Source organism: Sander vitreus, chromosome 11 (genome assembly GCF_031162955.1).
Source record: "Sander vitreus isolate 19-12246 chromosome 11, sanVit1, whole genome shotgun sequence".
Lineage (NCBI taxonomy): Eukaryota > Metazoa > Chordata > Actinopteri > Perciformes > Percidae > Sander > Sander vitreus.
The window spans coordinates 8,906,888-8,934,860 of record NC_135865.1 but is presented as its reverse complement, the minus strand read 5'-3'; the positions used below and the strand labels follow the sequence as shown (position 1 = coordinate 8,934,860).

The 27,973-nt window shown below is 40.0% G+C and overlaps 1 protein-coding gene across 1 annotated transcript; it reads left to right on the top strand.

Moving 5' to 3' along the window:
- Positions 1 to 525: 525 nt before the first annotated feature.
- wnt10a (wingless-type MMTV integration site family, member 10a) lies at positions 526 to 27,408 on the top strand. The gene is made up of 4 exons (XM_078261543.1): positions 526 to 1,091; positions 2,875 to 3,140; positions 9,335 to 9,708; positions 24,819 to 27,408. Exons 1-4 carry the CDS (start codon positions 1,027 to 1,029, stop codon positions 25,368 to 25,370), a joined length of 1,257 nt encoding a protein of 418 aa, XP_078117669.1. The 5' UTR covers positions 526 to 1,026; the 3' UTR covers positions 25,371 to 27,408.
- Positions 27,409 to 27,973: the final 565 nt, after the last annotated feature.

The window sequence follows — 27,973 nt, the reverse complement described above, 5'->3', positions numbered from 1 at the left end:
GCAGGATACAAAAAGTCTGCTATTGCACACAGATGCAAACACACACACACACACACACACACACACACACACACACACACACACACACACACACACACACACACACACAGCAGCTGAATACCATGGTCTGATTTAAGGATAAAAGGCAAAACAATAAATGATCATAAATCACCTTTTTTTATTTACAAAAAGTCAGTCTTTTCTGGGCTTCCTCTTACAACTCATAATAATCTTCATCATCAGTCTTATCCTTCTCCTCAAGTCGCTGAAGTCGCAACACGGTGTCACGGCAGTTCGTGTAAAGACTGGGTTGGAAGTCAATACAAAAGTATTCTTCACTTTTGCAACACACTGTGTCATTCCCCTCCTCATCCTCAGCATCACTCCTCCAGTGGATATAAATGTTCTCCTTCACAGAGGGCTCAGGCTAAGTGTTTCTGGTTTCCTTATCTAAAAGGATCTCTATCCTGCTTTAACGAGGCACTTGACCTCCCTCGGCGCTCCTCTTCTCCCTGGGTGACGCAAAAAAAAGTGGGCTGGCGAAGCGCTAAGTGCAGTATAGTTTAGAGGACTATCGGAGCGCACCGAGACATCACTAGTCAAGCAGATTTCATTTAGAGCGCTCATGTCGGTTCAGCCGTCTCTCTCGGATGTTATAGCCTACCAGTGCAAATACCTCGGCGGAGATACCGGGATGTGTACGGATGTGTGTGAGAAAAAGACAACACTGACTTTTTCCTCAAACTTTAGCAACCTCCTCCATTCAGTAAGTTGAGAGGTGGATGAAACTTTTTTTCTTTGTGAATGAGTGTCCAGCCGCTGGCTGCCACATCTGGACGTCGTCGGAGCTGTCAAGCCAGCGTTCAGCCGGACCTTACCTGACCCCCCTCCCCCCCCCCCTCTTCACTTTTGTCCTCCCTGAACTTTTAAGGCGGAATACTGGACTTAAAACTAGTGTCTCTTTATTTTTATTTTTTTTTAACTTTTTATTTTTTTTATTTTTTCGTTATAATTACAAGGCACAAAATGGAACACTCAGTCCTCAGAATAACATGCGTCTTAATGGTGGTTATCTGTCTCTTGGATAAAAGGTGAGTTGAGTTTAATAAGAAGTGAATTAACACTAAATACGTTCAACTTCATACACTGAAAAGGCTTTTATCTCATAAAACTGTTCAACAACTTTATTTATTTAACAAATTAACCCTAACCCTTTTTATTGATCTATTTTTGACATAGCCTCAATCATAGGTTACTGTGAATTAAATGGGCTACACAATTATTTACTTTAACAAGTCAGCTTTCATTCATGCAAGCAAAAGTTAAATTACCCACAGCACTCTGGCTGACTTAGATCAAACATGTACAAATATAAAAACATAAAATAAAGAATTTAACATTAGTGTGCTTTTTACAAGTTTACGGTCTATTGCCAATTGCCTGCTTCCCATTCCCAAACAATGTTGCCAATTATTTAAAAGCTGCCCTTTGGAAACAGGTCTACTCTCAAAGCAGGAAACACAACAGGTAGCAACAAAAAACTGGAATTACAGAGACACAAACTTCAACATGGAATGCCACCTTGAAAATAGGGCACCACTATATGCAAATCTGCAAAAACTGATGTCACAGCATGTTGTGTTTTAGATTGTAATGACAGTCTAACGAGAGAGAACGAGTGAACATTTGAGTCTATTTCTTGGTTAAAGAGGCTCACAGAAGAGAAACTTGCTGAAGTTACACGTCTGATGAAACCATGGAAAGAAATGCAAAGTTTCCGCAGCTGTGTGAGTGTCTGTGTGTGTGTGCGTGTGTGTGTTACTTACTGCACACGCCTCCCTACACCTGGGTATTTGTGTGTGCATGTCGGGGAGGGCTTGAGGATGTGTGCAGACAGATGTGCATCTATCTGAATGTGTGTGTGTGTGTGTGTGTGCCCACAACCATATTGTACATGCTCCTGATTTGTGTGTCCCAGTCATATGAACGCTGCAACAGTCAACCTGTGTTTTACTTGTAATGATAATGAAAAGATAAAGCTGAGCACCTTTCAGCTCTCAAGCCATCATCAGCGCAGCCTGTGTTTTCCTTGTTACTGCTGTTACTGTTTCTCTGTGAAGTAGAAAAGAGCCGCTGTCACTCGGCTGAATAACTGTTGTTCACATGATTGATCTGCAACAGACGCAGCAGACACAGTTGAGTACTAAGACACACCTTGTAGCCTAAAGTCAAATGTACACGCTAACTGATTTCCTGAGGTGACTTTACAGCACAAGGGGGGTAAGTTGCTTTTTCCCGGTTGTGTACCTGGAACTGTTACTGGAACTCTTGGATTCATGTCACTAAAGTGGATGCTGTTCCCTCGTCCAACATTTAAACTCACCTGACCACTGTACAACTATTATCTTGCGCAGCATCAAAGTGAAGATCAGGAGACAAAACCTGAACTTGGCATACATAAACACTGAATGCAAGTACAGTATGTTGCAGATTTTGGCACATGCATTTACATCAATATGAACCCACAGATCATAGTCAACGGTTTTTGCTCTCTTTTTACATTAGTGACAACTTTGCATGATTAAAAAGTGAACAAATCTGAAAAACAAAAACAAAAACAATAAAGAGATGTGAGAGTGCATTCCTCCTTTAAACCGCCAGCATGTGGAGATGGTTTTGTAACCATCGACCCACAGTATGTGTATTATTGAGGTTTTAAAGGAATCAACAACAGTGGGGACCATCACATCTGTTTGGTACTGTAGGAACTGAGCATTGGTGTGACACTCAGCGAACAGAAACAGAAACCTTACCACTCCTTGTGAGCAACAAAAGATGTATGAGTTAATAACCTGACCTATGTGCTCCATGCAGGGTAGACTCCAATGAAATCTTGGGCCTGAAGCTCCCCAACATTGACCCAATCCTGAATGCCAACACGGTGTGTCTCACACTACCTGGGTTGACGCGGCGCCAGCTGGAGGTGTGCATGCGGAACCCAGACGTGACGGCTTCTGCAATCCAGGGAATCCAGATTGCCATCCATGAGTGCCAGCACCAGTTCAGAGGGCACCGCTGGAACTGCTCCAGCCTGGAGACTCGGAACAAAATACCCTATGACAGCATAGTCTTTAAAAGAGGTCAGTTTTATAGTGATAATACAATATACTACAGAAGTAGACCTGCTGTACAATTTCATTTGAATTCACATCTGCTTTTCTTGTAACCATTTTGCATCTCTTCAGTTTATCATCATCATCTTAAACATTTGAGTCGCAGCTCTGGGGGAAACAAAATGCTTTAGATTTTAAATGTTACAAAACGCAAAAAAATCATTAGCGAAAGCTTACAAGACACCTTTGGGGCAATGAGGAGTAGGCTACAGAGGTGAGATGTCACCAAAGGGTAGGCTACCTGCTGAAAAAAAAAACAATGAAGTACAAGCATGAAGTTCAAAAGTTTAGTCTTCAAACAGGCTGTGGTTTCATCCTCAAACACACTTTGATAGAATACCTTGAAAGGGTAGGCTTAGAAAGATTAGGCGCCACAAAGATAAACGTCCTAAACAAGCATTGGTGTAATATTATTCTCCAAACACAGACAAAAGATTAGGGATAATTTTCCTTCATAGATATACTTCTTGAATGTTATCTCACAGATATGAAGTGGTCCAGAAGGTTAGGTTATCTCTAGTGACCAGCAGATGGTATCTACTTTCTAACCCTTACTGTGTCTCCTCAATAGCCCGTACAAAAGGGCAGGTAACTTCAAAAGTTGTTAGTCACCTTAAGATTATCAAAACGGATGCAGATCAGTTTTCTCTGATGGTTTTTAGAGCTTGGAGCTTTGCAAGTAAGCCACAAAGGTTGAAAGAGGATCATTAGTGTTGGGAAGCACTTTAGATGGACTCATCCCAGGTTATTGACTGGAAAAGGCATCAGTTTCTTAATAGCCAGAGCACCTGGATGGATGGCCAACACACAATGTGGTCGGAAGTTTGAGTTGAGTTTGCTTTCATATTAATATATTGCATTGTACATCTATCTGTTCATTAATTTTTTTTTGTTTTTACTGTATAAAAAGTGCACAAAATGTCAAAAACAAATTAGAAAACTGGGATATTTTAAAGCATCTTTGTCCCTGCGTTGTTGATGGAATTCCCCATCATAAAAAAAATAAATAAAAAACTGATTAAATGTGTCAGATCATCCCTGGAGGGGTGTTGCTGTAATTTATGTTCTCCTTAATCTGCGTGCAATATAATCATCAGACTTTAGTTTTGTAACTCTCACTAAGGACTTTATACCCTGTCACCTTTGTGAAAAAAAAAAAAAAAAAATATTAACCAGCATATATGCTTACACACCTCTGGCCTTACTTTCACTCCTTACTGACTCATTGAAAGGCTGTTTGCCATTATTAGTCAAGGCAGTTGCTGTCTGGCATCCCTGGTTTGCCTGGGGTGCAGAAACTCCAAACCACTGACATAAACAACCTTTTTAAATTGGATGATTCATTTGTTACAGTAGATGTTGATGCGTTCACAGAAGCGCCACGGAAGCTAAACAAATGCAAGTGCATGTGCTGCAGGCCCATTGTTGCGTGCAGCTACTGCAGAAGGGCAGTGTTTACAGACATGGATTAGATGTAATTGTGGAGATTAACATACATTTTCAATGTAACTTCCCATGGAAAAACAAATGACCTAGTCTAACACAAGACGTATGTATAGCAAACTGATATTTTTGCTTTATAATTAATATACTAATAAGTTTATCTATGTTTTAAAAGCCTATGAAGCAATGTTTACGCAATGACATGAAACCATTCTAGTAAAATGAGATACAAATGAAATAGTTTTGGGGAATTGGAACCTCGCCTGTTCAAATATTTTTACAGAGCTTTCTCAAATCTTCTGATTCTACAAAGTCTTGGAGTTCCATATCAGTGGCCCTGCATCTCAATGTTTGTTTTGATACATCTCTTGTCTAATTTTATTACATCAGATGCTGCTCGGATCCTCTCTGGCTCTGCCACGTAGCTCTCTGCTGATGGATTCTGATAACTTTTATAGGCCCATGTTCGTTGCCATTTAGCTTGCATCAAAAACTAGGCTAAAGAGGACGTCAGGCAAGACATGGATGGACAGAAATAGGAGAATCTCTCTCTCTCTTTCTGTCTTTCTCCCTCTGTTTCTCTGTCACTGTATCTGCGTCCTCCCTCGCTGGGCTGCTCCTAATGCTTTTACTTCCCTTGCCAGTACAAGTGCTTGTGAATTTGCTCTCAGCACTTTCCCAACTCTCGGCGGCAAACGCATAAACCTGTTTAGTCGGTTTCTGTAACACAAAGTGACAGTTTCCTTTGAATATTTAATTCATTTTGTCACTTTGGCTGCCATCAGTTCAGCCGGGCATGTCGCAGCTGGTTAATTATTTGTTAGATTGATTTGTTCCCAGTCTTTCGGGGGCCTGCGTTGCAGAGCGTGGCTCAGAACAGGGCAAGAGCTAAAACAGGCTTTCTATGTATAAGGATGTGCCTAAGTGCCATCCCTTTCACTTCCCCCACCTTGTGTGAGTCAAGGTGTTAGGGTGGAGTAAGGAGGAGGCAGGGGGGCAGATTGTGAGTAAGTGAGTCAAATTATAAAGTCAGAACAATTTCAGAGTTTGTGTGTGTGTGTGTGTGTGTGTGTGTGTGTGTGTGTGTGTGTGTGTGTGTGTGTGTGTGTGTTTGTCTTTATTTTTGCTGGTATAAAACCAAATTTATAATTGCCCTTAATCAGATGTTGCACATTAAAGCTGCTATAATTAATATTTTTTTTATAATAACAACGGATGAAACGACTACTTGTGTGTTATGTTAAAGAGTTTAACAGATTAGTGGTAAATCCAGAATTAGATTAGAGAATTATCACCTGCAGTATGTTTTAGTCTTTAGTGTCTTTACTGTTTTGGTTCAGTCTCACCGTTCTCATGTTTTTAGATGTAGCATGGAAGTTGTTTTCAGCAAATATTGGCTCTGCTAAACCCACTGTGTGCTATTTTCGACAGCAGACAAATAGCAACTATAGCTAGTAAACATAGTGGAGCATAAAGAATATCAGACTTTCATTCATCAGGTGGAAACAAACGTGAATGCTAATGTTGCTCCATTGCTGGATATGTTACAGTAATAAGGAACGTTTTGCTATATATATGAGATGATATGATAACGATATGCCCATGTTGTGTCTTTTACAGCTTTACAGCAATTATGGCTTAAAAAAATAGTGCAGTGTTAAGGGCAGATTGTGTGCAGCTAGAGATACTGTAGGTAATGGTGCCAGTTTGTTGAAATGAGGATCAGCTTCCTTGCTACATGAAAATCAACCTGCACCTGGTCAACTCACTGCTTTTCTGCAAGTCCAAGATGTTAAGCAGGGATTCAGACTGAAAACGGCTCTGCGTTAAAACAGTGCAGGGGCCGTGTTTAAGGCTAGGTCAATGCTAACCTGACACCCCTTTTCCAAACAGTCGTCATTGGAAACTGTTTGGAAAAGGGGAGGCACTTTCAAAAAAATACTTGGCAGGTGATTGGATGAACCATCTGTCTAGCACTTCCGCCGTTGTTGTTGAAACTATTTTGAAGGAAGAGTCGCGGCCGTCACACACATAAACCATGCCTGTAGCTGCAAGTAGCTCCTCAGTAGTAGCCGATTGGTTTGGTAAGCTGGTAGTCCAGACAAAAAAGCATTACTTATAGCCTGACATGATCGATTTGTGCAATCTCATGACATTGCGTTGCAGCAGTTCTTTCAACTTTTTTGATGGTTGACCCTGCATCGTTTTGCCAGAGCCCCCTGTGATGACACCCAGTCTGCGCTGGCAGAATGGCAAGGAGAAAGCTGTGGGTTTTTTCATACGACAATAGTGTTGCTTTACTTGCAAAGGACAGTTGTATTAGAGAACTGCAGATTGTCACTTGCTGTGTGGATTATTTCTAGCCTGCTCCTACCAGACTCTCGTACATTTCATTTGTACAGAGAGTCTGGCCACTCTCCATTGACAAGTGTTGTTCCTTGAAGGAAGGTACTCTGTTGAAGTTTAAAACTATTGGATCTGCCCAGAACCACTCTGGATCTGCCATAACCAATCGCTAACGTTTGGTCATGACGTCAGTTTAGCATCGCTAGCATTAGCCTTGGCCAACTCTTTCACCACTAACGGAGCGAGCTGGAAAATCATACTTTTCCCGAACGGGGAGGAGGGCCACAACATCATGACCACCAACAAACTCAGCAAAGATTGTTCTTGCTCTGGCTTTAACTTCTGGATATTTGGCAGCGTTGTCACAACAGACCAAATGGCTTCGCTGCCATTACGGAACTCACCGAAGGTTACCGAACCTCAACGTCATCGTTCTCAGCCTCTCCCTCTGTTCGCTGATTGGACCGGTAAAGATTTGATCGGAGAAAACCCAAGAATATACCGCAAACCCAGACGTAGTACTGAAGGAAAATGAAAATTGAACGGAAGTATGTAGGAGGGCGGAGCCAGGCTAGATTATTTCTTGTTTACTTGTAATTGCGATGCCTCCGACTTTTCATGTGCCCAGTGTCAAGTAACTTATTTACAAAAGCAAAAAAGTCCAGAAAATGTATCAAACTTTACATCATACCTTACAAAAACAAAATAATATGAAGTTTATTAAAATGTATAAATAAGGAAGTAACATCAAACAGTGCTAAAAGAGGCAGTTAATAACCTTTTATTTGACTCAAACAAGCAGCCTGAATCATTTCCCCCTTCAAGCAGTGTGCTATAAACTCCTAAGTGGTTTCTTTTCATGTTTTCTTTACAAGTTTCCATTATAATCTTTTTTTTTACACCAGTAAGTGAGTGCCAGTGAGGCTGCTTTAGTAGAACCTGAGGGCACCATGCTCACAGGCAGTAAGCTGAGATCTAACAACAAACACTGTAGAGGGTACAAGTGCAAGAGCTGCTGTCACACTTCATCCTTTCAAGATTCACGGATTCCACAATCGGACATGGATTTTTGTTTTTTTTCAGAAATGCATCAACATGGACACAGTGAATGTGTGTATTACCAGTGCGTGTGTGTAAGAGAAGAGTGTTGCAATGTTAGTCTGCTGAATTACAGATCAGTTGTGGTAGAGTTGTACTCATTACATGTCCCGCGTGCAAGTTAGACTTGCTGTCGAGGAGAAAGGGATGTGTTTAGCTGTAAAGGCAAAATCAGTCACACGTATAGAGAGATTACGTGCACACAGCCGTTTAACCACCTCCTCTACATGCAGTAGTCCGTCTGAGCCGATTGGAAGTGATTACAAAGAAAAAGCTGCGGTGTGGCATAATCAGCCTCTCTAACCTAAACACATGCACGTACAGTAACACAGTTTGGTTCTAAACTTTGATGGTAAGATACAAAATGACAAAAACAAATAAAAGGAGCAGCCATCTGATGCAGAGCCAAAGGACATGTTTCGTACAGTGCTGTAGCACACATTCAGGAACTAGCCACTCACTGGAGATAGTACTGACATCAGTAAGTATAGACATCAGTGCACAGCCACATATCTTGTATGTAAGAAGGAGACACAGCCCTGTTCAGTGTATGAGTCCTCTGATGGGAGTGGTGGGAGTCTGTTCATGTTCACATGACCCACAGAGACATAGTACGCAAGTGTTTGTAACACTTAATTGCTATTGTCCCAGATGTTTCTGCAGGTTTGGAATGTGTGTATACAGTATAAATGTGTGAATAAACTCTTATGAGTAAAATAGAGGAAGCAGTTTTACTACAGCATTGTTGAAACAAAGCATGTAAACTCACACATTTGACACATGTTGCTCACAGAGAAGTAAGAAGATGTTAAACTGAGTTTTAGTGCTAGGAAAATGACATGACAAGTTGTATCCAGCAGTTTTACAACGGAACTTGAATGAGGGGAATTAAATGGTTTTGTTGCTATTCCTGATGCTGTTTCAGTTAAAAATAGAAAATGTAACACAACTAAAAGAAGAATTAAAAGAAACCTGTCACAACGCTGAATATTGACACGAACCTCATGTCAGCTTTCATAAGCTTTTTCATGTGATGAATGTGTCATGCGTCATCACAGTGTCAGCTTAGAGAGTTTGAATTCCATCCTGGTAACTGCCATTTTAACTGTAAACATGACTTGGACTACAAGCTATGAAACTATGTGTTATGACATATATTTTTAGACAAAATATCCCAGTCTTTCCTTTCCCAAACTCTGTTTTCTGATTGTGACAGTTCTTATAACCCATCAAATGAGGCAATATAACAACACCACTACCTTCTGCTTTCACAGGTTTCAGAGAGAGTGCCTTTGCGTATGCCATCGCAGCAGCAGGCGTGGTGCACGCAGTGGCCAACGCCTGCTCCATGGGCAAACTGAAAGCATGCAGCTGTGACGAGAAGCGACGTGGGGACGAGGAGGCCTTTCGCATCAAACTGCACCGTTTGCAACTGGAGGCCATCCACCGGGGGAAGGGTATGGTACACGGCGTCATGGAGCACTTCCCTGCCGACTTGCCGGGACCCCAGGACTCCTGGGAGTGGGGCGGCTGCAGCCCTGATGTGGAATTTGGCGAGAAGTTCTCGAGGGACTTCTTGGATGCACGCGAAACCTACAAGGACATCCATGCCCGTATGAGGCTGCATAATAACAGAGTTGGGAGACAGGTGAGTGGGGAGGGGATGGGAAGTGATAGGATGTGAGTGTATGAGTGCATGTGTTTCTCCGAGTTTGTATCACTATTTGTATTTGTAATATTTTCCTCTTGCAGCTTTTTGTCTGAAAGCAAACTTTTGATTCAATATACCCATTCATATCAGACATATTCGAAAGCCTAATGGCTTTGATTGACTTTGAATTCAATTACTTTGGCACATTTGTGGCTTTTCCTTCAAATTAAAGGAGCACTCCACCAATTTTACACATCAAGTTTCTTTGGCACAAAGTTTTACTCAGATGGTAAACACAGTTGTGTTACGTCTTTTGTGGCTCTAAGGTAGCTTTCCAAAGATTGAAAAATAACCCTGATGACTTCATCATCAGAGGGTTATGTTCTCAACTTGAGGTATAATTCTTTTTGCAGAAAGCCTGAATTACAAACTGTGGGCATGTAGATTGAAAAAGTGTGCATTTGCCAGGCATAGAGGATCTATTGAAAAAGGCTATCCAGCTGCATTATCGTAAATGTAGGATGAAGTGTTTTTTGGGCTTGATTCATACCTGCGACTAAAGGTTGCTGTTTCAATTGTAACCTTTTCTAAAACAATAATCTGTCTCTCGCAGCTAAATCACTAAAGTCCTCCTTTAAATTGATAATAATTAAGTATGAAAGGGAAAATACTCTGTTATCACTATTATATTACCATCCGGGTTAAATGAAGTTGACTCTAACCTTGCTGTACCCTATGTATCTACAACCCTGTAAAGGAAGCGAAACGCAGTTAGAGACATTATCTCCCTCTGCTATCAGTGTTAATATTACACTATCTTTAATATGATTTATACAAGGAAACATATTACACAATAAAACAGGTGGAGAATGGGTGGGTTGAGTGCTACTGGGCCAATGATAACGCCTACAGTGCACAAAATAAATCAGATTTTGTTAGCTAGGTCAACGTCTTTATTACATTGCTGTTTATTTCTGCTGGCGGAGACTGTGTGTGTGTGTGTGTGTGTGTGTGTGTGTGTGTGTGTGTGTGTGTGTGTGTAGGGGACAGTTACTCTACAGTTCAAGTCTAACAAAAATAATAACAGTAAATCTGTTCTGTTCTGTTCTGTAAATCTCTGTAACTTCAATCAAAATGGACAAACTGTATATTTATTGCAACAATTCTGATAAAATGTGTAGCAAATGGGAATTTCCTCTTATCACAACTACGGTTGTGTTCTGTCCAAACATACAGCAACTCCTACTAGAAGTCTCATTTCAAACACTTTATGTGGTACCACAGGGCAGCAGAAGTTGTTTTTTCCTGAAGAATGATTTGGAAAACAATCTTATTAATGGAGTAAAGACAGGGTCAGAGGCTGCTACCCTGGCTGCTAGTGTATTTTCTTAAAGTTTTCATGTGCAAAAGAAGAGTGTTATTATCAGCCATATTTCTATAATTATTATAGTTAGGTATTGTTGTAGTTGCTGTGCATCTCTCTCTCGCTCTCTCTCTCTCTCTCTCTCTCTCTCTCTCTCAATCAGCATCATGTTGTTTGTTGTATATTGTTGGCTGTGTTTGACTACGTAAAAGGGTCAAATAAAGTTTATTAGGTTATCCTTCTAATAAATACTTACAACTATTAATTGAAATCTAAATTGTATGTTGTTGTAATTAACCAATTCTGTCACAGAGAATAATAACACGTTCCTACAGAGTTTTCTGCCTTGGGCAAATGGGAGAGAAGCGATGTAAATGACAGTGATAAGCCTTGACGATACTGTAGTGGAACAGAGACAAGAAGCCACCGTAAATTACTCATTGTTCCCTGTTTCCTCCTGAGTAATTTGGGCCTGTATCTCTCCATCAGTTTACTTCTGGTTTCCTTGATTATGCAGACAAAACACAAATGTGCAGGACGTCAGCCGAACTCAACAACAGCTGGCCTCCCAGCAGTGGCTGTAATGGTAGAAGGTAGTCATAGATGTAGAACTGGTGACATAAATTCCAGTCAGTGCTGTGGACTTGGGTGTATACACGTTAGATGGGGGCTGATATGACATGAGTAGTAATTAAATTAAATTCAATTATATTTTATTTATATATGTCACGTCAAATCATTACAGGAGTTATCTCAGGGCACTTAACAGATATAGTAGGTGTAGACCCCACTCTATAATTTACAAAGGCCCAACAATTCCCCCCAAGAGCAAGCCATTGGTGCGACAGTGGCGAGATAAAAACTTCCTTTTTAAAGGCACAAAACTCAAACAGACCCTGACTCTTGGTGGGCGGCCATCTGCCGCTGCCGGTTGGGCCACAGAGACACTGATACAGATATACAGAAATATGATTTATAATAATTAAAGCAGTTGGTATGATGAACAGTGGCAATCATGGTAACAATAAAGATAATAGAACTATGAATGTAAATAATAGTTGTAGCAGTGCAGGGCGGAGCAGGGCGTAGCAAATCTGCAAGGCGAGAAAACATAAAGACTCCGGGGAATAAACTCCTCGGAGCTAAGTTAGTAATTTTCATAATTTTTTAACTTTTAATAAGACATGATGACACAGACACCAATTAGCCTATTAGCCTCATATTTAAATGCCGCTTTTTTATATACAATAGGCATGACCTCAATTACATACGTGACTAATGCAGAGAACTGTTTGGCAAACGATGGCAAAGAAAGACATCACGGTTCATGTTTTGAAAAATTTACGGAATCATTATAAAGTTGCTGAGAAAGAGAGTTAAAACCAAGCTAATATGTCTCTTCTGTTTTGGCTTAGACTGTGTGGCAGTATAATGGCTTGATGTCTGCCATGAGTTGTGGGATGGGTTATGGCTTTGATGGGAAAGAAAAGCCAATTTTACCTGTAGATATCACCGGAAGCAAAAACTGACAGAAGACGTTCATTATGATGCTGCTTTGTTATATGGGGAGGTAAATGTTTATAAAGTAAATGATGTTAATACTTTATGACATTTTATACAAACAAGTTTATCAAAGCTTTTCAGTTCCACCATTTGGCAGGTGAAGTGCTCTGAGGAAAAGAGAAACAGAATATGTAATCAGTCACGCCCATTCAACTTTGAAAAGAGCTCAAAGAACGGTAGCTCAAAGAAAACAAACCATACCTGGCACTACTCTGCCTTATTTTAATTTACAGTTTGATCTTTCCAGAATGCTATTTAGAAAAGCTAAATATTGGCTCTCAAACTCCTCACAATAAATTTAGTTTTCTGTGTGCCAGGCTGCAAATTTGCAGCCAAGCGAGCCAGAGCATCAATCAAACATGAGAAACTCTGACTCAAAGTCATCGACATCAAAGAGATTGTACCTCGTCTTTTTGGAAGAGATTCCGGTTACGACCAGCGAGGACTAAATTACACCCACTGCTCCGGACCTTCACCTCTTGTATTTAGACAAAAGCTTGATGACCAATAATGACCTCAGTATGGGTTCAGAGTGCAAGTCTTTGCCTGCCCACTTCTCTGACAGAGCTAGTTATACATCTGCACAGAAAAAAAGAAAGCATCTCCAAACTAAACAGGAGAGGAGATAGTAGGATCCCTATTCCCCTACTATGCTGTTGAAAATACAAACATGAGTTCAATGGATGTTTCATGGAAAATAGAGATATCAAATCAGGGGACAGTGCAAGCTTTATATCAAACCATTGTTTACAAATCCTGGCTATGGAGAAGGATGGAGGAGAAAGAAAGAAAGATATAGAGAGAGATGGCACTGAAGGACAGAAAATAGAAGGGAGAGACAGAGAACAAACTTAGTATGAGTCATTGCAGAGCTGTTAAACTGTAAAATACCATGCACCTTGATGACTTCAAATGACAAGTCATACACCAAGCTACACACACACACACACACACACACACACACACACACACACACACACACACACACACACACACACACACACACAGCCCCCAGAATCAAACAGAAAACACTTACAGGTGGGGCCTCAAAATAATGCCTACCCTTCCCGTATCTCTTTCCTCCCACCGACCCGCTACTACCACCACCTCACCTCCCTCCGCCCCGCTCCTCCCCTCCACCCCCCTGCCCAACTCCCCCCTTGTAGAGAGAAGTAGTCTTTAGGCAGAGGAATGCGGTGGTTTTTTAGCGGGGTGTGCATGTCGCCTCATGCCCACCCCAGGGTTCTCACGACGTTCCGTCTTGTTTTTAGCCCTAATTAGTGGCTGCTGGCAGTTTGGAAACAGATGTTTAAAACCCTGCAAAAGATTTTAGACTTCAAACACCGGGGCGGAAAGTAGAAAGAGATTCGCCCTTCCTTCCCTCCCCTCTTCCCCCTCTCCTGCTCTGCCTCCTCCAACTTTTCTCCAGCAGGGCTGATTACAGAAAGAATACTGTACACTAAGGAGGCACAAAAAGATGAATGTGGAGGGGAGGGTTATTTACATATGATGTCAGCATATCACCAAGGCCACACATATGTAAACTTTACAGGCTGCTTGTTAACTTGTGAAACAAGAACATATTAGTTAGAGTAAATATATACATATTACGCCTTTACTTTACATTGTTAGATAAATCCTAGTCTATATCCACAACGTTCCACTTCCGGGATTGTTCCGGTGCTGCAGAAAATTCCGCCCCATGTCATTCTTTTCGGCCGGATGTACCTTCCGCTTTCTTTGTGTTGTAATTTTAAACTCCGGTGGATTTATGAGGACTATGTTAACTGCTCCTCAGATCTCTGCAGGGTAAATCCAGACAGCTAGCTAGACTATCTGTCCAATCTGAGTTTTCTGTTGCACGACTAAAACAACTTTTGAACGTACACACGTTCCACCAAAACAAGTTCCTTCCCGAGCCTATTTTGCAGCGACACCGTGGCTCCGCCCGGCGCATAGGACCGCCCAAGACAATTATGATTGGTTGAAAGAAATGCCAATAAACCAGTGCACGTTTTTCTCCCATCCCAGAATGCTGTGTGGACTAGCCAGACCCTCCTCCGCAGAGCTGTGGAGGAGGGTCTGGCAGTGCGAGACTTGATAAATCCAAATCCAATCTCCAAACAAAATTTAAAACATTAATAAAAGTTGTTGCTTAACTAATTTGCATGGCTCCACTTAAACCTACATTGTGTAATTTATTGAGTTGATTCTTAGCAAAAAACCCTTTGTTCTTTCACAAATATGTACTCATTCATGTGTAATTACTTCCACCAACTAATCAAAGTATTTGCGTAAGCGTAGATTCTGCCATTTAGAATCATTTACAATACATATGAGCGACTCGCTCGAATGACGGCAGCCATGTAGCGCCTCCATCTTTAAAATACATTAGCCAAAGAGGGACATACCTCCGCATTTCGCCCTCTTACACCTATTGGCACTGTGACGAATGCAAGGGGGAGATTACTCGCCAGGGAAGCGAAAAAGAGAATTAAAACGACAACGCGACAGGCAAAGCAACAAGACCAAAGTTAATATTGGAGTGGCTAGAACAGCTGCGTGCAAACGATGGAGAGAGCTAATTTCGGGTTTGGACACCATAGGAGGAAGGGCTAGGAAGTAATATTATATATATATTCAGTTGGTTGTCTAGACAATTTCACCGCTAGATGGGAGAAATTCTTACACAATGTAGCTTTAATGTGAAGTTGCTTTACAAATTCAACTGATATATAATTATTTCATTATTCTTCAGATTAATATGAATTGATAATTTTTTAAATGTCAGAAATCTGCATTAACTTTACTGTGAAGATAAACAGTTCAGCCCTCCATGGTGTTGTTGCAGTGAACCAAAAACACACAACTGTTAATAAGAGTGGGTTTAAAGTGGCTGCTTCAGTCATGGACACACTTTACCAGAGCAGTGATTTTTTTGGCCAAGTTTTTTTTTTTTCTTTGAGCGTTCTTCTCAATTGTTTAGAGAGCATACCTCGAAACAAACGCTTGGCATGCTTTCCTGTGTTCATATTGCAGAGCTTAGAGACATGCAGAGGTTCTGTTGAATCTTGTCTGTTCATTAGGCAGGTGGTGTCAGTGCTGGCTGTGAAACAGTCTGCCATGTTACTGGCAAGCGTTGTCTGGTAATTACAATTTACCATCAGGGCCTGACTTCAGGGGAGTAAGAAGGGATAGTATCCCCCTTTTCAAGAAGGAAATTATACATTTCAACTTTGTTTGACCCCTCTTTCCAAATTTGTAATAAAGCCAATCTGCTGTTCAGTACTCAAAACTATCTTTGAACATTTGGAGACATTTGCCCTGACTGTCTATAAATCATGTTCTAGGGTGTTCATAATGGCACTCGTGTCTTTGGTATTTTGTTGACTTTTGATGATCTTCACAGTTTCAGTAAGTGAGAGTGGAGGGGCATGTGGACAGGCTATAGTTACAAAAGGGCTTTAAATGAAATCCTTCAGATCTGATTGGACCAAGTGACTGTTGGCCTCTACCCACACCTCCCTTGTGAGCTCATGAGGACAAGGGGACTTTTACAATACAGAACAACCATTTGTTCTGCTAGCCGCAAATTGCATTTGATTGGATTAAGATGAGTCAACAACATATTATGGGAAGAGAAAAGAGAGGGATTTTTATATAATTGGTACATATTGGTATAAACAGGCCTAGGATTGGGGAAATCTATGTCATTAAGAAAGACTGGGATTTGCCTTTTTTTCTGCTCCGACCATGTCTAAAGCATTCAACACAGTTGTATTTTGAATTTTACAGCTTAAACAAGTGATTGAAAGGCTCATTTATATGAGCAGCAATAGAAACGTGTGTATATGCTGGGCCGAACCCTCTATAGCCAGTCCCTCTATCATGTGATGGACTGGCTTATAAATGAGCGATATTAAACTGCTCTGGAGAGCCCATTCATGTTAATTCATTGACTCAAAACCCACATGAAAAGCAAGTGTGTTTGATCAGAAATAGCAACATTAGAGCGGGGTTAGTCCTGTGCTCCTCAGAGACCATATCATCAGTGATGTGCAGAGCATTCCAGAGTCCTGACAGTACAGCGGCAGAGCATTTGATCTGACCCACCACATACTGTACACACACCAACACATGCGCACACAAACATCAATGTGCATATATGTACACACCTCTCCTTTACTCACACACACCAACACACACACACACACACACACACACACACACACACACACACACACACACACGTAAATATACACGGAGTAAAATGTTTCATAGTAAAAGCTCAGCAGGTGTAAGTGCTTACGCTGGTAATAACATTTTATTAGAGTCTCAAAGAGCTGTGGACATTGTGTGCAATTAACAGTGAGTAAATACTACACACACACACACACACACACACACACACACACACACACACACACACAAACAGACTCTTGTTCTAATGTAGTTCTCACTGTATGCTTTTGCTCAGTAATTGCATGTCATTGTGTTGGCATGTGTGCGTGTGTATTTGTCTGTGTACGCTTAACTGTTCTTTTGAAGCGAGGCGTTTGATTTGTTTAAAGTGATGTCTGGGCTTAATGTGCTGCTGTGGGATTTGTTTGTGTGCTTTGATATCGCCTTGGCTTTCTGCTTGGCTTTAAACGTCTTTTAGTAGATTGTCTTTGAACTGACAAACACAAGGCAGCATGCAGACTAGGCTGCTGTTTATCAGCAAGAAAGGTCGATCGTGGGACACATAGACATTAGATTAGGATTTTCCCAAAAGCAGTTAGTGGTGATAACAGGGATTGGCCAACGATTAACTTCAATATGCTCAACAAAACAGAGAATTAGGCATAAATTATACATGTACTTAGTACATATACTTACCAATACTGTGCAGCTGGTTATGACTGGCAATGAAGTTGCTCACCACATGGTGAACATTATACATTATATATATTATATTGCAAAAAAGTTTTGATTATTAATGTGGATTAACATAAGACCAAAATAGAAGAATTTTAAACTAAACTAGAAAGGCACTCTGAGAGCGCAGACCTCCCCCAAGGCATGCCAATCTCACAATCTTAATGCAGTGTGAATTTTTCTGATTCTGATTCCGACACAAAACATAACCTCCTTGGCAGAGGTAATAACACACTTTTACAGACTTTTTCATCTTTCTTGCATTAGGGCTGCTCGATTATGGAAAAAAAAACATAGTCACGATTATTTTGGTCAATAACGAAATCATATTGAAAAGATGTTGCTTTTATTGAACTAAAAAAAACAGTAAAACAGTTTCACAAATCAAATCAACAGTGAAAACACTGTACTGAACTTTCCCTTAATACTTTTCCCATTGAACTTTTTGAAATTGCACTTTAGAACACAACACAAAGTAAGAGTTTACTTGCGAAATGTAATATGCAAAATAATCATTTGTCTCTATTAGATTGTTTTTGTGATCGTCAGGAGCCGAAATACATCACAATTAAAATTTGAATAATTGCACAGCCCTAGCTTGTGTACATATACATACTTTGACAGGATATACTGTACAGAAATGGGATCACATATTTGACAACAGGGAACATTTCTGGTGTGGGATTCCTTATTAATGTTGTTATAAGCACAGACAGACAGAAAATTGCTCAATTCTTCATTGGCATTTGCCTCCCTCCTTCAGAGATTGATTGATGCTAAAGGACTTTCCCTCTCCAAAAAAAAGCTAAGCTCTAAGTCATCCCCAACTCCTTCATTACCGAGTCAGTATTGAATCAACCAAATCTTGATATTCGGTCAGGATGACAAAATCAGGTGTAGGTTAAAAGGAGTATGTGGTAGCACTTCACCTTTGGCATACTCCAGTACTGCAGTTGATCACAGTGTTCAGTAAGGCTGCAGAAGTCAACATTATCGCTGTAATTATTGACTAATGCTACAGCGAATGTGTTGATGGACTAAAATAGCAACCTGCCAACTGATGACTTCACCAGGTAATTTGTACAAAACAAACAAGCAAAAAGAAACAGGACAAAGTTTGAGTGTACAATTGTCCTATTTGTCTACTACTCCACATAACTGAAAAGTTTGTGGTTCATTTCTGGCTGGGGAACTGGGTCACATGCCGTCACCCTTCCTTTCTCTGCTGTTGTTTTCTGGCTTTTGATTCTGCCTGCTGTTTGTTCTCCAGTAAAGCCAAAGCATCAGATTGTGGTACCAAGGCCAGACCCCAACTTCGATCTTCAGTTTCCTTCGTCCCCTCCTCTTGACTGCATAGTAGTCTGCTGTGCTCTCCTACTCCAGTTTGCTGTACTTGTCCCCAGCCTACTGTAGTATGTAACCCACAGTCCTAATCTGCCGCCAACATGTTGTATTTGATCTCTGTCTGGGGTTGTTTTATAGACGCCTCTGTTTTACTCTCTTAGCCAATTAAAACTTGCCAGATGTTTGTTTCTAACTGTGGTCCAACATCGACTTTGAAGCAATTACATCTGTCAGTGTATGTCCAATGTCGGTGTTTAAGCAATGGAGTGGCATATATTAGCAAGTTTCCAGATTTTAAAAATCTGGAAACAACTATGCCTTAACTCTGCGTTCAGATCCTCTGCCGATCTTACATAACAGGACTTGTTTCATCTATAAAACATTAGCTCTTTTCCTTATTTAACATATTAACCTATTTTAGTCTTTTTAAACCAAGACTTTAGGTCACCACTGAGTCTCTGGTCACATTATCATGCACCACTGTATAGCTGACAGTAAGTGTGTCACCCAAAGTGTTCATTTTTTATAGCTTGCATAAAGTGACTCAAACTGTGTGAGATGTACAATATTTGCATACTTCCAAACTCACGCTGCCAAGACAATCACAGCTGATGACAGGTTAGATACGATTGCTGATTCAAATCTAACCTCCATGGCCAATAGCAGCACGACATGTTGACTGAGCCTCAATAGATTATCAGCTTGACAGACAGGTGATTTGTAATATCGCCCACGCACATCCTCACATACACAAACAACTTTAGTGTATCAAAGATCCACTCCTCCTCCTGTCATTCTCTTTTCCTCTACCCTCCTCTCACGCATTTACTGTACTCCACCACCCAGCCCCTCCTCCACCAGCCCGGAGTGTGCCCAGGGCTAATTCTCAAGATTTTCAATAAGGCAACAATAAATCACTGCATCACTTTTCTTTCCCTTTTTTTTCAGCAGTAAGTCAAGTTAGATAAGGTAAACACAGACAAAGAGACAGACACAACATTTTTGGTGTTGTCTCTCTCTCTTTATCAGTCATAACCCCAGTTATTAAAGATTTAAAAAAATTTTTTTTTTCTGACTCATCTTCTGACCCGAAATCCACACCAAAAATCAACAAGCGGATGCTCAGTGCTCACTGCTCAAATTTGTTTCCTTGTTTTTGGATTATAAACAATTCCATGCATTTGACCTGGTGAATGCTTTATTTATTTTGTCACACTTTGAAAACAAATGTAACATGTAATTTAGCAATTCATTTGGATTAAGTTAAATCAGGTGCTCATTTGTGAAATTCTTTTGTACAAAATACTCAACAAGTGTTTCCCCAGCTCATTTGTCAGATGGATTAACATTCCACATGTCACACTGACATACCGCTTGAAATATAGCAAGCGTCCCTATTTTATATTAGTCTGTTAAGGCTCTGGTTTGTACCTGTAGAATATTTGACATTCTCCCTACACAGTACACAAGTACTTACATAATTGTATTTAGAGGTTATATTGTACTGGGTTTAGGGTAACGGGTTTCCACGCACAATTCTAGTAAAGTCAACTAATTTGGGATAACAGTGTATGTTAGTTTCATGTTGGCTATGATTGACACAGTGCAAACTTCAAACCAACAAAGAAATTGATAGAGCTACTAAGGTTGGCCTAAACTCTGATAGCCAGGGTCCACACAGTGGGAAATATTATTTTATATAGCCTATATTGTATTATATTAAGCTAGATAGACTGACCCACTAACAATTGCATTTTACGTTAGAGCAGCAAACTGTTTAATCCATGCCAATCCACTGTTCAATCCACTTATGTTCTTGTTTTTTTTAGAAAGGTTAAAACAAAGCCACCACCGCTACACTCTTTAAATGCAGAGTTACTACTACAGCCCAGCTCTCTAGGAAGTGTGCCAGGCTTTGAAGCAAATTGAACATAGTGGCTAAACAGTGGAATTACAACTTCTAGCCCATCACGTGATGCCCGCTGGCCCAAAAAGACTATTTCCCACAGACTTACATGGCGAAAGACACATCTGTAAATGAGTGCATACATTTTTGTAAGCGTCACAAGCTCCGCAAAATGACAAAATGACAATGACAATGACAATGAAATTTGGACAATCCAGAAGAGCCAGACAATTAAATCAGTTGATCCCAATTCAAGTTAGCGGAGTGCTAAGTAGCCGGCTCTGCCAGTGGAAGTCTCTAGTGCGCCTGCCGATTATCCAAGTATTTTTCAACGCGGTTTTGGCGCCATGATGACTTCATGCGCTACTGAGCAACTCTCATTGGAATGAACGGGACCCTGCCTCGAACGCTGTATCCAGTTCTTATAATACATGATTGCTACAGCCCCATACACACTGCTTCAGCATGTAGAGAAATCCACAGGCCTGCCATGCCTTTTACGGTTTCTAAACTATGATTGGGCAATCACTATTCGAAGGAGGGGCTTTGTGAACATTACATTTCCTTTTGCTGCATTCTGAACATTAGGTATGGAAGCCAGACAAGCAATACTGGAAGGCAACAGTTTTGTTTCTGCCTCAGGAAAATACTCTTATGTAAACTATACTCTTCTCTGATAGACATTAAAAAAAGTTTGAAACACACTGCTGTGGATCATATCATTCCACAATATAACAAAATATTAGAAGTAACACTTTCCGTTGTTTTTGTTGTTTTACTGTCCTTTGATCCCCCTATCCTGCTGTAAATGTACCTTCAAACAGAAGCAATGTGGATGCAATTATGACTCCTAGGTCAGTTTGTCCCTTTAAGGTTTAAGTGGGTTGGAGAGTTTTATGATTACAGACTTTGCTGTGTGTTTAAGGCCAGCACGTTTGTGATTCTGGGGTTGCCTCTGCCACTATGTAAAAACACTGCAATCTGAACTCAGTGCAAGTGCTGTTTGAGCTATTATAATGTTGTTTACTATAAAGTCTTACAGCTTCTCTCCACCACTGAGCACAGCTTCTTTGAACGTTGTTTTCAACACTCTCAATAACAGTAGAACCATATTTATCCAAAATGCATACTTGTCACTTTCTGTTATCCTGACACACACTATGAGCAAAACATGCAATGATGCAAAGACTGAAAAGGTTTTGTATTCTTTTGCATAAATGTCATAATTCACCATTAAAATGATTTTAAGCTGCACTATCAATGCTCCTAACATTTAATTTTCTTAAATGTTCTACATTACTGGCTGATTTGATTAGTGACAGTAACATAAACATATCTTAATATAAGCATATATTTACAGATGTATAAATGTGTCTAAATAAGCAAGAAACTAATATGTACATAATCTGACCCAAACTCTATGAACACATTTACTTTGCCTTTAATTTTTAGCGAAACAGTATTTCTTTAAGAATGTGTTGCAGCTCTTCATAACGCATCATAACCTTCCGTGCTCCACATGTTTTGGCAACCGTCAACTAAAAATATTTTTCTTTCATTGTATTACTTTTTAAATACCATGATTGATCATTATTAACCGTGACTCTGTGGCAAACAAGAGTGTTTGCTGCAATTTTTAACTTGTTAATTTCAAACAGATGAGTCAAGTAGTTCTGTTTATTACCATTCCATTGTCTTATTCACCGCTTGCTCATTCATGCTCCAGAACAAGAAAACATGTTTTTTCCTATCTTTTCTCTGCATGGTTTGTTCAATTGGGAAACCCACAGCACAGCGTGACATGAGGCCTTACAGCACGCTAATCAAGCCCTCAACAACTTGTTCTGCTCCCTCTGAGAAAGATGGAAGGAAAAAAAGAAATAACTTAGATAATATCAATATTAAATCATAAAAACACATAGATACATATATAGATACATAGACAAATACATACATACATACATACTTACATATATACATACATACATACAGACATACTGTACATACATACATGCATGCATGCATGCATCCATACATACATACATACATACATACATACATACATACATACATGCATTCTTACATATATTACATACATACTTACATACATGCATACATACTGTACATACTTACATGCATGCATGCATGCATACATACATACATACATACATACATACATACTGTACATACTTACATACATACATACATACATACATACATACATTTATGACAGGAAAAAAATGCATATTCCTGATATCTCCAAGAGTTCCTGGACACAGTCAAAATAATCTGGAAACAATTCCAGATTCTTTTTTTTGCTGCTTTCGACAGTGAAGTATCTTATTTTGCATCGGACCTTGAATTTGAAGAAGTGGGTAACTGGATTGTCACACTCAATAGATACATGATAGATCTCTCGTATCTCTAATTTTTCCCCTTACAACTTCAATGAATGAGATCCTGGTTAAATAATGGAGGGAGGATTGACTATGTAATATATAATCCGTGTGATGCTCTTCTTGGAAAAGTTTTATGTTCTGAAGCAAAGCAAGATCATTCCTGCACACACACACACACACACACACACACACACACACACACACACACACACACACACACACACACTGTACTGACCAGCAATAGGCACATACAGGCAGTATCACCATGCACACACAAACATAAACTTATAGTAGACATGCTTACACACACACACACACACACACACACACACACACACACACACACACACACACACACACACACACAAACAATAAACTTCTGTCCTGATCTCTTTAAATTAGTCATACTTTTCATGGTTTGCCATTTCTGTCTCATTCTGCATGGATGACACATAGCGTGTAGGTGACAGTCATGTTTTGTGTGTATGCGTGTCTGGTGATTAGCATTATTGCTTGCACATGTGTGGATTCTGTTGGACCATGCAAGTGTCCAGCATATGTGTGTATATGTGTGTGTGTGTGTGTGTGTGTGTGTGTGTGTGTGTGTGTGTGTGTGTTACATTAATAGGGGCGGCAGCAGCAGCATCTGTCAGTACCCTGGGTGGCCTGGTGTTCCTGTTGGTAATTGGATCTTAAAGTTTAGAAGAGATGATGACTGATGAGCACACACATACACACATAAATACAGTATATACACATAGCCTTGAGGAAATATTATTGGAATGGACAGGATTCATGCCATGTGGTATGTACTCGGTGTGTACTGCTGAAAAGGGTTGGTAGGTGCAGTGTTGGCTCATGCTCTAATGGGATGTTTTGTGTTTATTCTTGTTTATGGATATCTGCATATATATAATATGGACATCAGCAACATTGTTTTAGCACTTAAAGACCATTTATTAGATTTAAAAAAACAAAACATTTGTGTAGTACTTTTCTATAACAGGTATTCAGATTTTCCCTGTAATGTAATAAAATGAAAACAACAGCCTACACACACTGGCCACTGGCTGTTGATATCGATGTACAGTAGTTCTATTGGCTAGCACTAAACCATTAAAGTAAAATATAATAATATAAAGACTGAAATGCTCAAATGTGCAGCTCCATGTGTATCACGCTTGGAGTCATTACCTGAAGCCAAAAAAATGAATAATGACACAACTGTCTGTTTGGGTAATGCCTGCATCCATATGTGTTATTTGATATCAGTATGTTTGACAACAGGCTCAGAGTCAGACCACCTGGCTTGTTAAATGCGGGACCAATATTCCTTCAGGGCACTATGTGTCATTCACTATACGGTGGAATAGTGGCGTGCTTAGAAGAACAAACAAATTTAAGAAAAAAATCCAGTTTGAAATATGACATGCAGTCTGCAACAGCCTGTACATGTATATATTGAACTTCAAATGTAGCCAGTAATCAAGAAAGTCATTAATCCTTCTCATTTTCTTTCTCCCCCTCCCCTCCTCTCACTTCCTCGCCTCTGCTCACTTCCTTTCTCCATCCCACTCTCTTTTTTTGTCTGTCTCCATCTGTGTTTTTATCTCAGGTGGTGCTCGACCACATGAGAAGGAAATGCAAGTGCCACGGGACGTCGGGTAGCTGCCAGCTGAAGACCTGCTGGCAGGTCACCCCAGAGTTCCGGGTGGTGGGCTCAATCCTCAAAGAGCGCTTCCACATCGCCACGCTTATCAAGGCTCACAACCGAAACACCGGACAACTCGACCACTCCAACCACAACAACAACAACCACCACAACCACCATAACCATCACAATCACCACCACCATCATCAGAACAACCACCACAATCACCACCACCATACACATCGGCGGCGGCCAAGCATCAACGAACTGGTCTACTTTGAAAAGTCGCCAGATTTCTGCGAGCGGGACCTGGGGTCGGACTCAGTGGGCACGCAGGGCCGGATCTGCAACAAGACTAGCCCCGGCATGGACAACTGTGAGAGCCTGTGCTGCGGGAGAGGCCACAACATCCTGCAGCAGACGCGGAGCGAACGCTGCAACTGCAAGTTTCACTGGTGCTGCTACGTGGTGTGCGAAGAGTGCAGGATAACAGAGTGGGTCAGTGTCTGTAAATGAAGAAACACACACTAAAAGACTGTACACAATAAAACAAAAGAAAAAGAGACTTTTAATAAAAAATCAAGACTATTAATTTGAAAGGGGAATATGACTGTAATATATGTGCCCCATACCTTTTTGCGGTGGACTACTATTTTCCAGAAGAGCGAGGACAGAGTGTTAAAGCAGTTGAGCCAGCTGAAAGATAGATGTGCATGTCGGTAGAGAGTGTGCACATGTGGGATATGTCTAAAGCTGCCACAACTCAAAGAGCTTGGATTTTAACTGGCTTCCTTTTGAGACAAAGGGACATAATTATATCAGATAAATATCTGAAAGCTCTGAATATGACATCTGGGCTCAAACAAACAACAAAATATTGTTGTTTCATCAGCGTATGTTTACTGACATACAGCTGCATGAGATTCAGGTGAGCAACGAGGAAGTTGAGAGTAAGCAGTAGATTGCATGCAGAAAGAAAATAATGTTGCTTCATAGCACCAGCAGTATATAAAGTGGAAAGGCTGATAAAAAAAGAAATAATATATAAACCTTTTCACACATCAGGATTCACAATGCACAGCATTTAACACAGCACAACACACCTGGAGCACTTAAGGATTTAGTACCTTGTTTAAAGTTCAAAAGTTTCAATGTTTATAGCAGCTATCATGTTACAACCAGAAAACTCAGCAGGGGATTGTCTGGCTCAGCTGACACTTTGTAGATGTATCAGTCAGTGTTACTATGTTGTATGCATAATGTGTAACCCTGCTAACGGTGATCACACCCCTCAATAAATACATTCACATGAGTCCCAGGACCGACTGGGATATTTAAAGTAGAAGGTTCCATTAAAGGAGCAAACTCTTATAAGAGGACTTTACAGCAATGATGAATCTGAGTCAATCAAAAGACAGATCTGAAAGTCTGATTGTTAGTAAGATTCCTCATATCAGACCCTTGCAACTGAAACCATTTTCTTCCTTCTAATATAGGGTGTTGAAATAAAATCCAAACAAATTAGCTTCCAATAGAGTAAGGACACACACTGGCCCTATACACAATAAGGTTCATTTTGTAAATCCATTTAAAAACCATTGAGCTTGTACAGTTTTTTTTTTTTTTTTTCAAAGTTTATTACAGCCTACTTAAAACAGAGCACCGATACATTGTCCTTCATTATCCAAGATGTCCCATGTGTTGTCTGTGTTGTGTGTGTTTTGTAATGTAAGAGGGCTGCCAGAGGACAGTGCACAGTAGATGGTCATTTAACAACTACAGCTTTTATCTTCAGCATGATCTGACCAGCATTGTACATAAAACTGAAAAATTCTGCACACATAATACCATCAATAAATTGTCAGTGCCTCAGGAAACTGAGCACACATGAACAGGCTTTGGTTCCTCACACTATAAACATCCCAAGCTGCCATCAATCAAAGTGTTTCCTGTTTTGTGATGCAATGTACTGTGTGCGACACTGTAAGCTTCTTGTGATATATCTACACTTACCTTCTTCACACTTCTTCGACGTGTGAAAATAAGGATATTCAGATGTCAACTTCAAAGTATATACTAAATAACAAAGTTAATATGGAAGTCTGCCTTTGCACATTTTGAAGGTCATATTTGGTTTTAAGAAACGTGTATGAGTGTGAGGCTCCTTATCAGACAGTGTAATTTATTTCAAGCAAATATGTTTCTGTGTTGAAAGCAGAAAAAAAGAATCTGGAATTGTTTCCAGTTGGCCAGATTATTTTGATTCTGATAAGTAGTTTGCACATACAGAACTGTGTCCAGGAAAACTCTGGGAGAAATTATTATTATTAGTATTTTTTTTATTGTCATAAATGTAATGTAAGGATGTATGTATGTATGTATGTGTGTATGTATTTTTATGTTTTAATATGGTTATTATCTAAGTTATTTTATTTTTGTGGATAACTTAATATTTGTAATACAATAAAGAAAGACCATAATATTGAAAGGGGCTTCATTCAATGTGATGAATAATAAAATTCATGAGTAGTGAGCAGTGTATTTTGTAAGAGAACAGTTTTATGCTTGTTTTGTCATGAGTCAATGATGATGAATCCCTTAATTACAGTATGCTAGTATAGTATGGCAAGGTTACTTCAGAGTTCATTAGTTTTCTTTAAGATTTCATCCTACGGGAACACATATATGCCAATTATCATTACTTTATTTTGTACCATGGTTATTTTGTACAGGTAGAAGAATACCAGCTTCCTTATTGCAGATTACACTATTATTGGCCAATATTGTAGTCACAAAGAAACCAGGCAGAGTAACAAAAACCAAGACAATCAACTGTCAGAAACATAAAAAAACGCTAACATACACATGCTGGTACAGGTACAGTATGTACCTTAAAATGTTCTAATTGATGTTTGATGTTTTTAAAAAGATTAACTGTCTTGATGTTTCTTTCTTGCTGTTGCTGTTTCTACTGCTATAAAGTTGGCAGACTGCTAGTGATTTGAAAAATAAAAATGGTCATAATTAAAGCAGCAGAGTTTGACATATCCTGTCTTAGTCTCAATAGAGAGCCGACATCACCTCCAGGCTGGCCTGTGTTCCACTAGCTTCTGTTACGC

Excerpts from the sequence above, each read along its gene's own strand:
- wnt10a (XM_078261543.1), top strand. The coding sequence starts at position 1,027 with ATGGAACACTCAGTCCTCAGAATAACATGCGTCTTAATGGTGGTTATC. Across the intron at positions 1,092-2,874 it reads ATCTGTCTCTTGGATAAAAG|GGTAGACTCCAATGAAATCT; the intron begins GTGAGTTGAGTT and ends TGCTCCATGCAG. Across the intron at positions 9,709-24,818 it reads ATAACAGAGTTGGGAGACAG|GTGGTGCTCGACCACATGAG; the intron begins GTGAGTGGGGAG and ends TTTTTATCTCAG.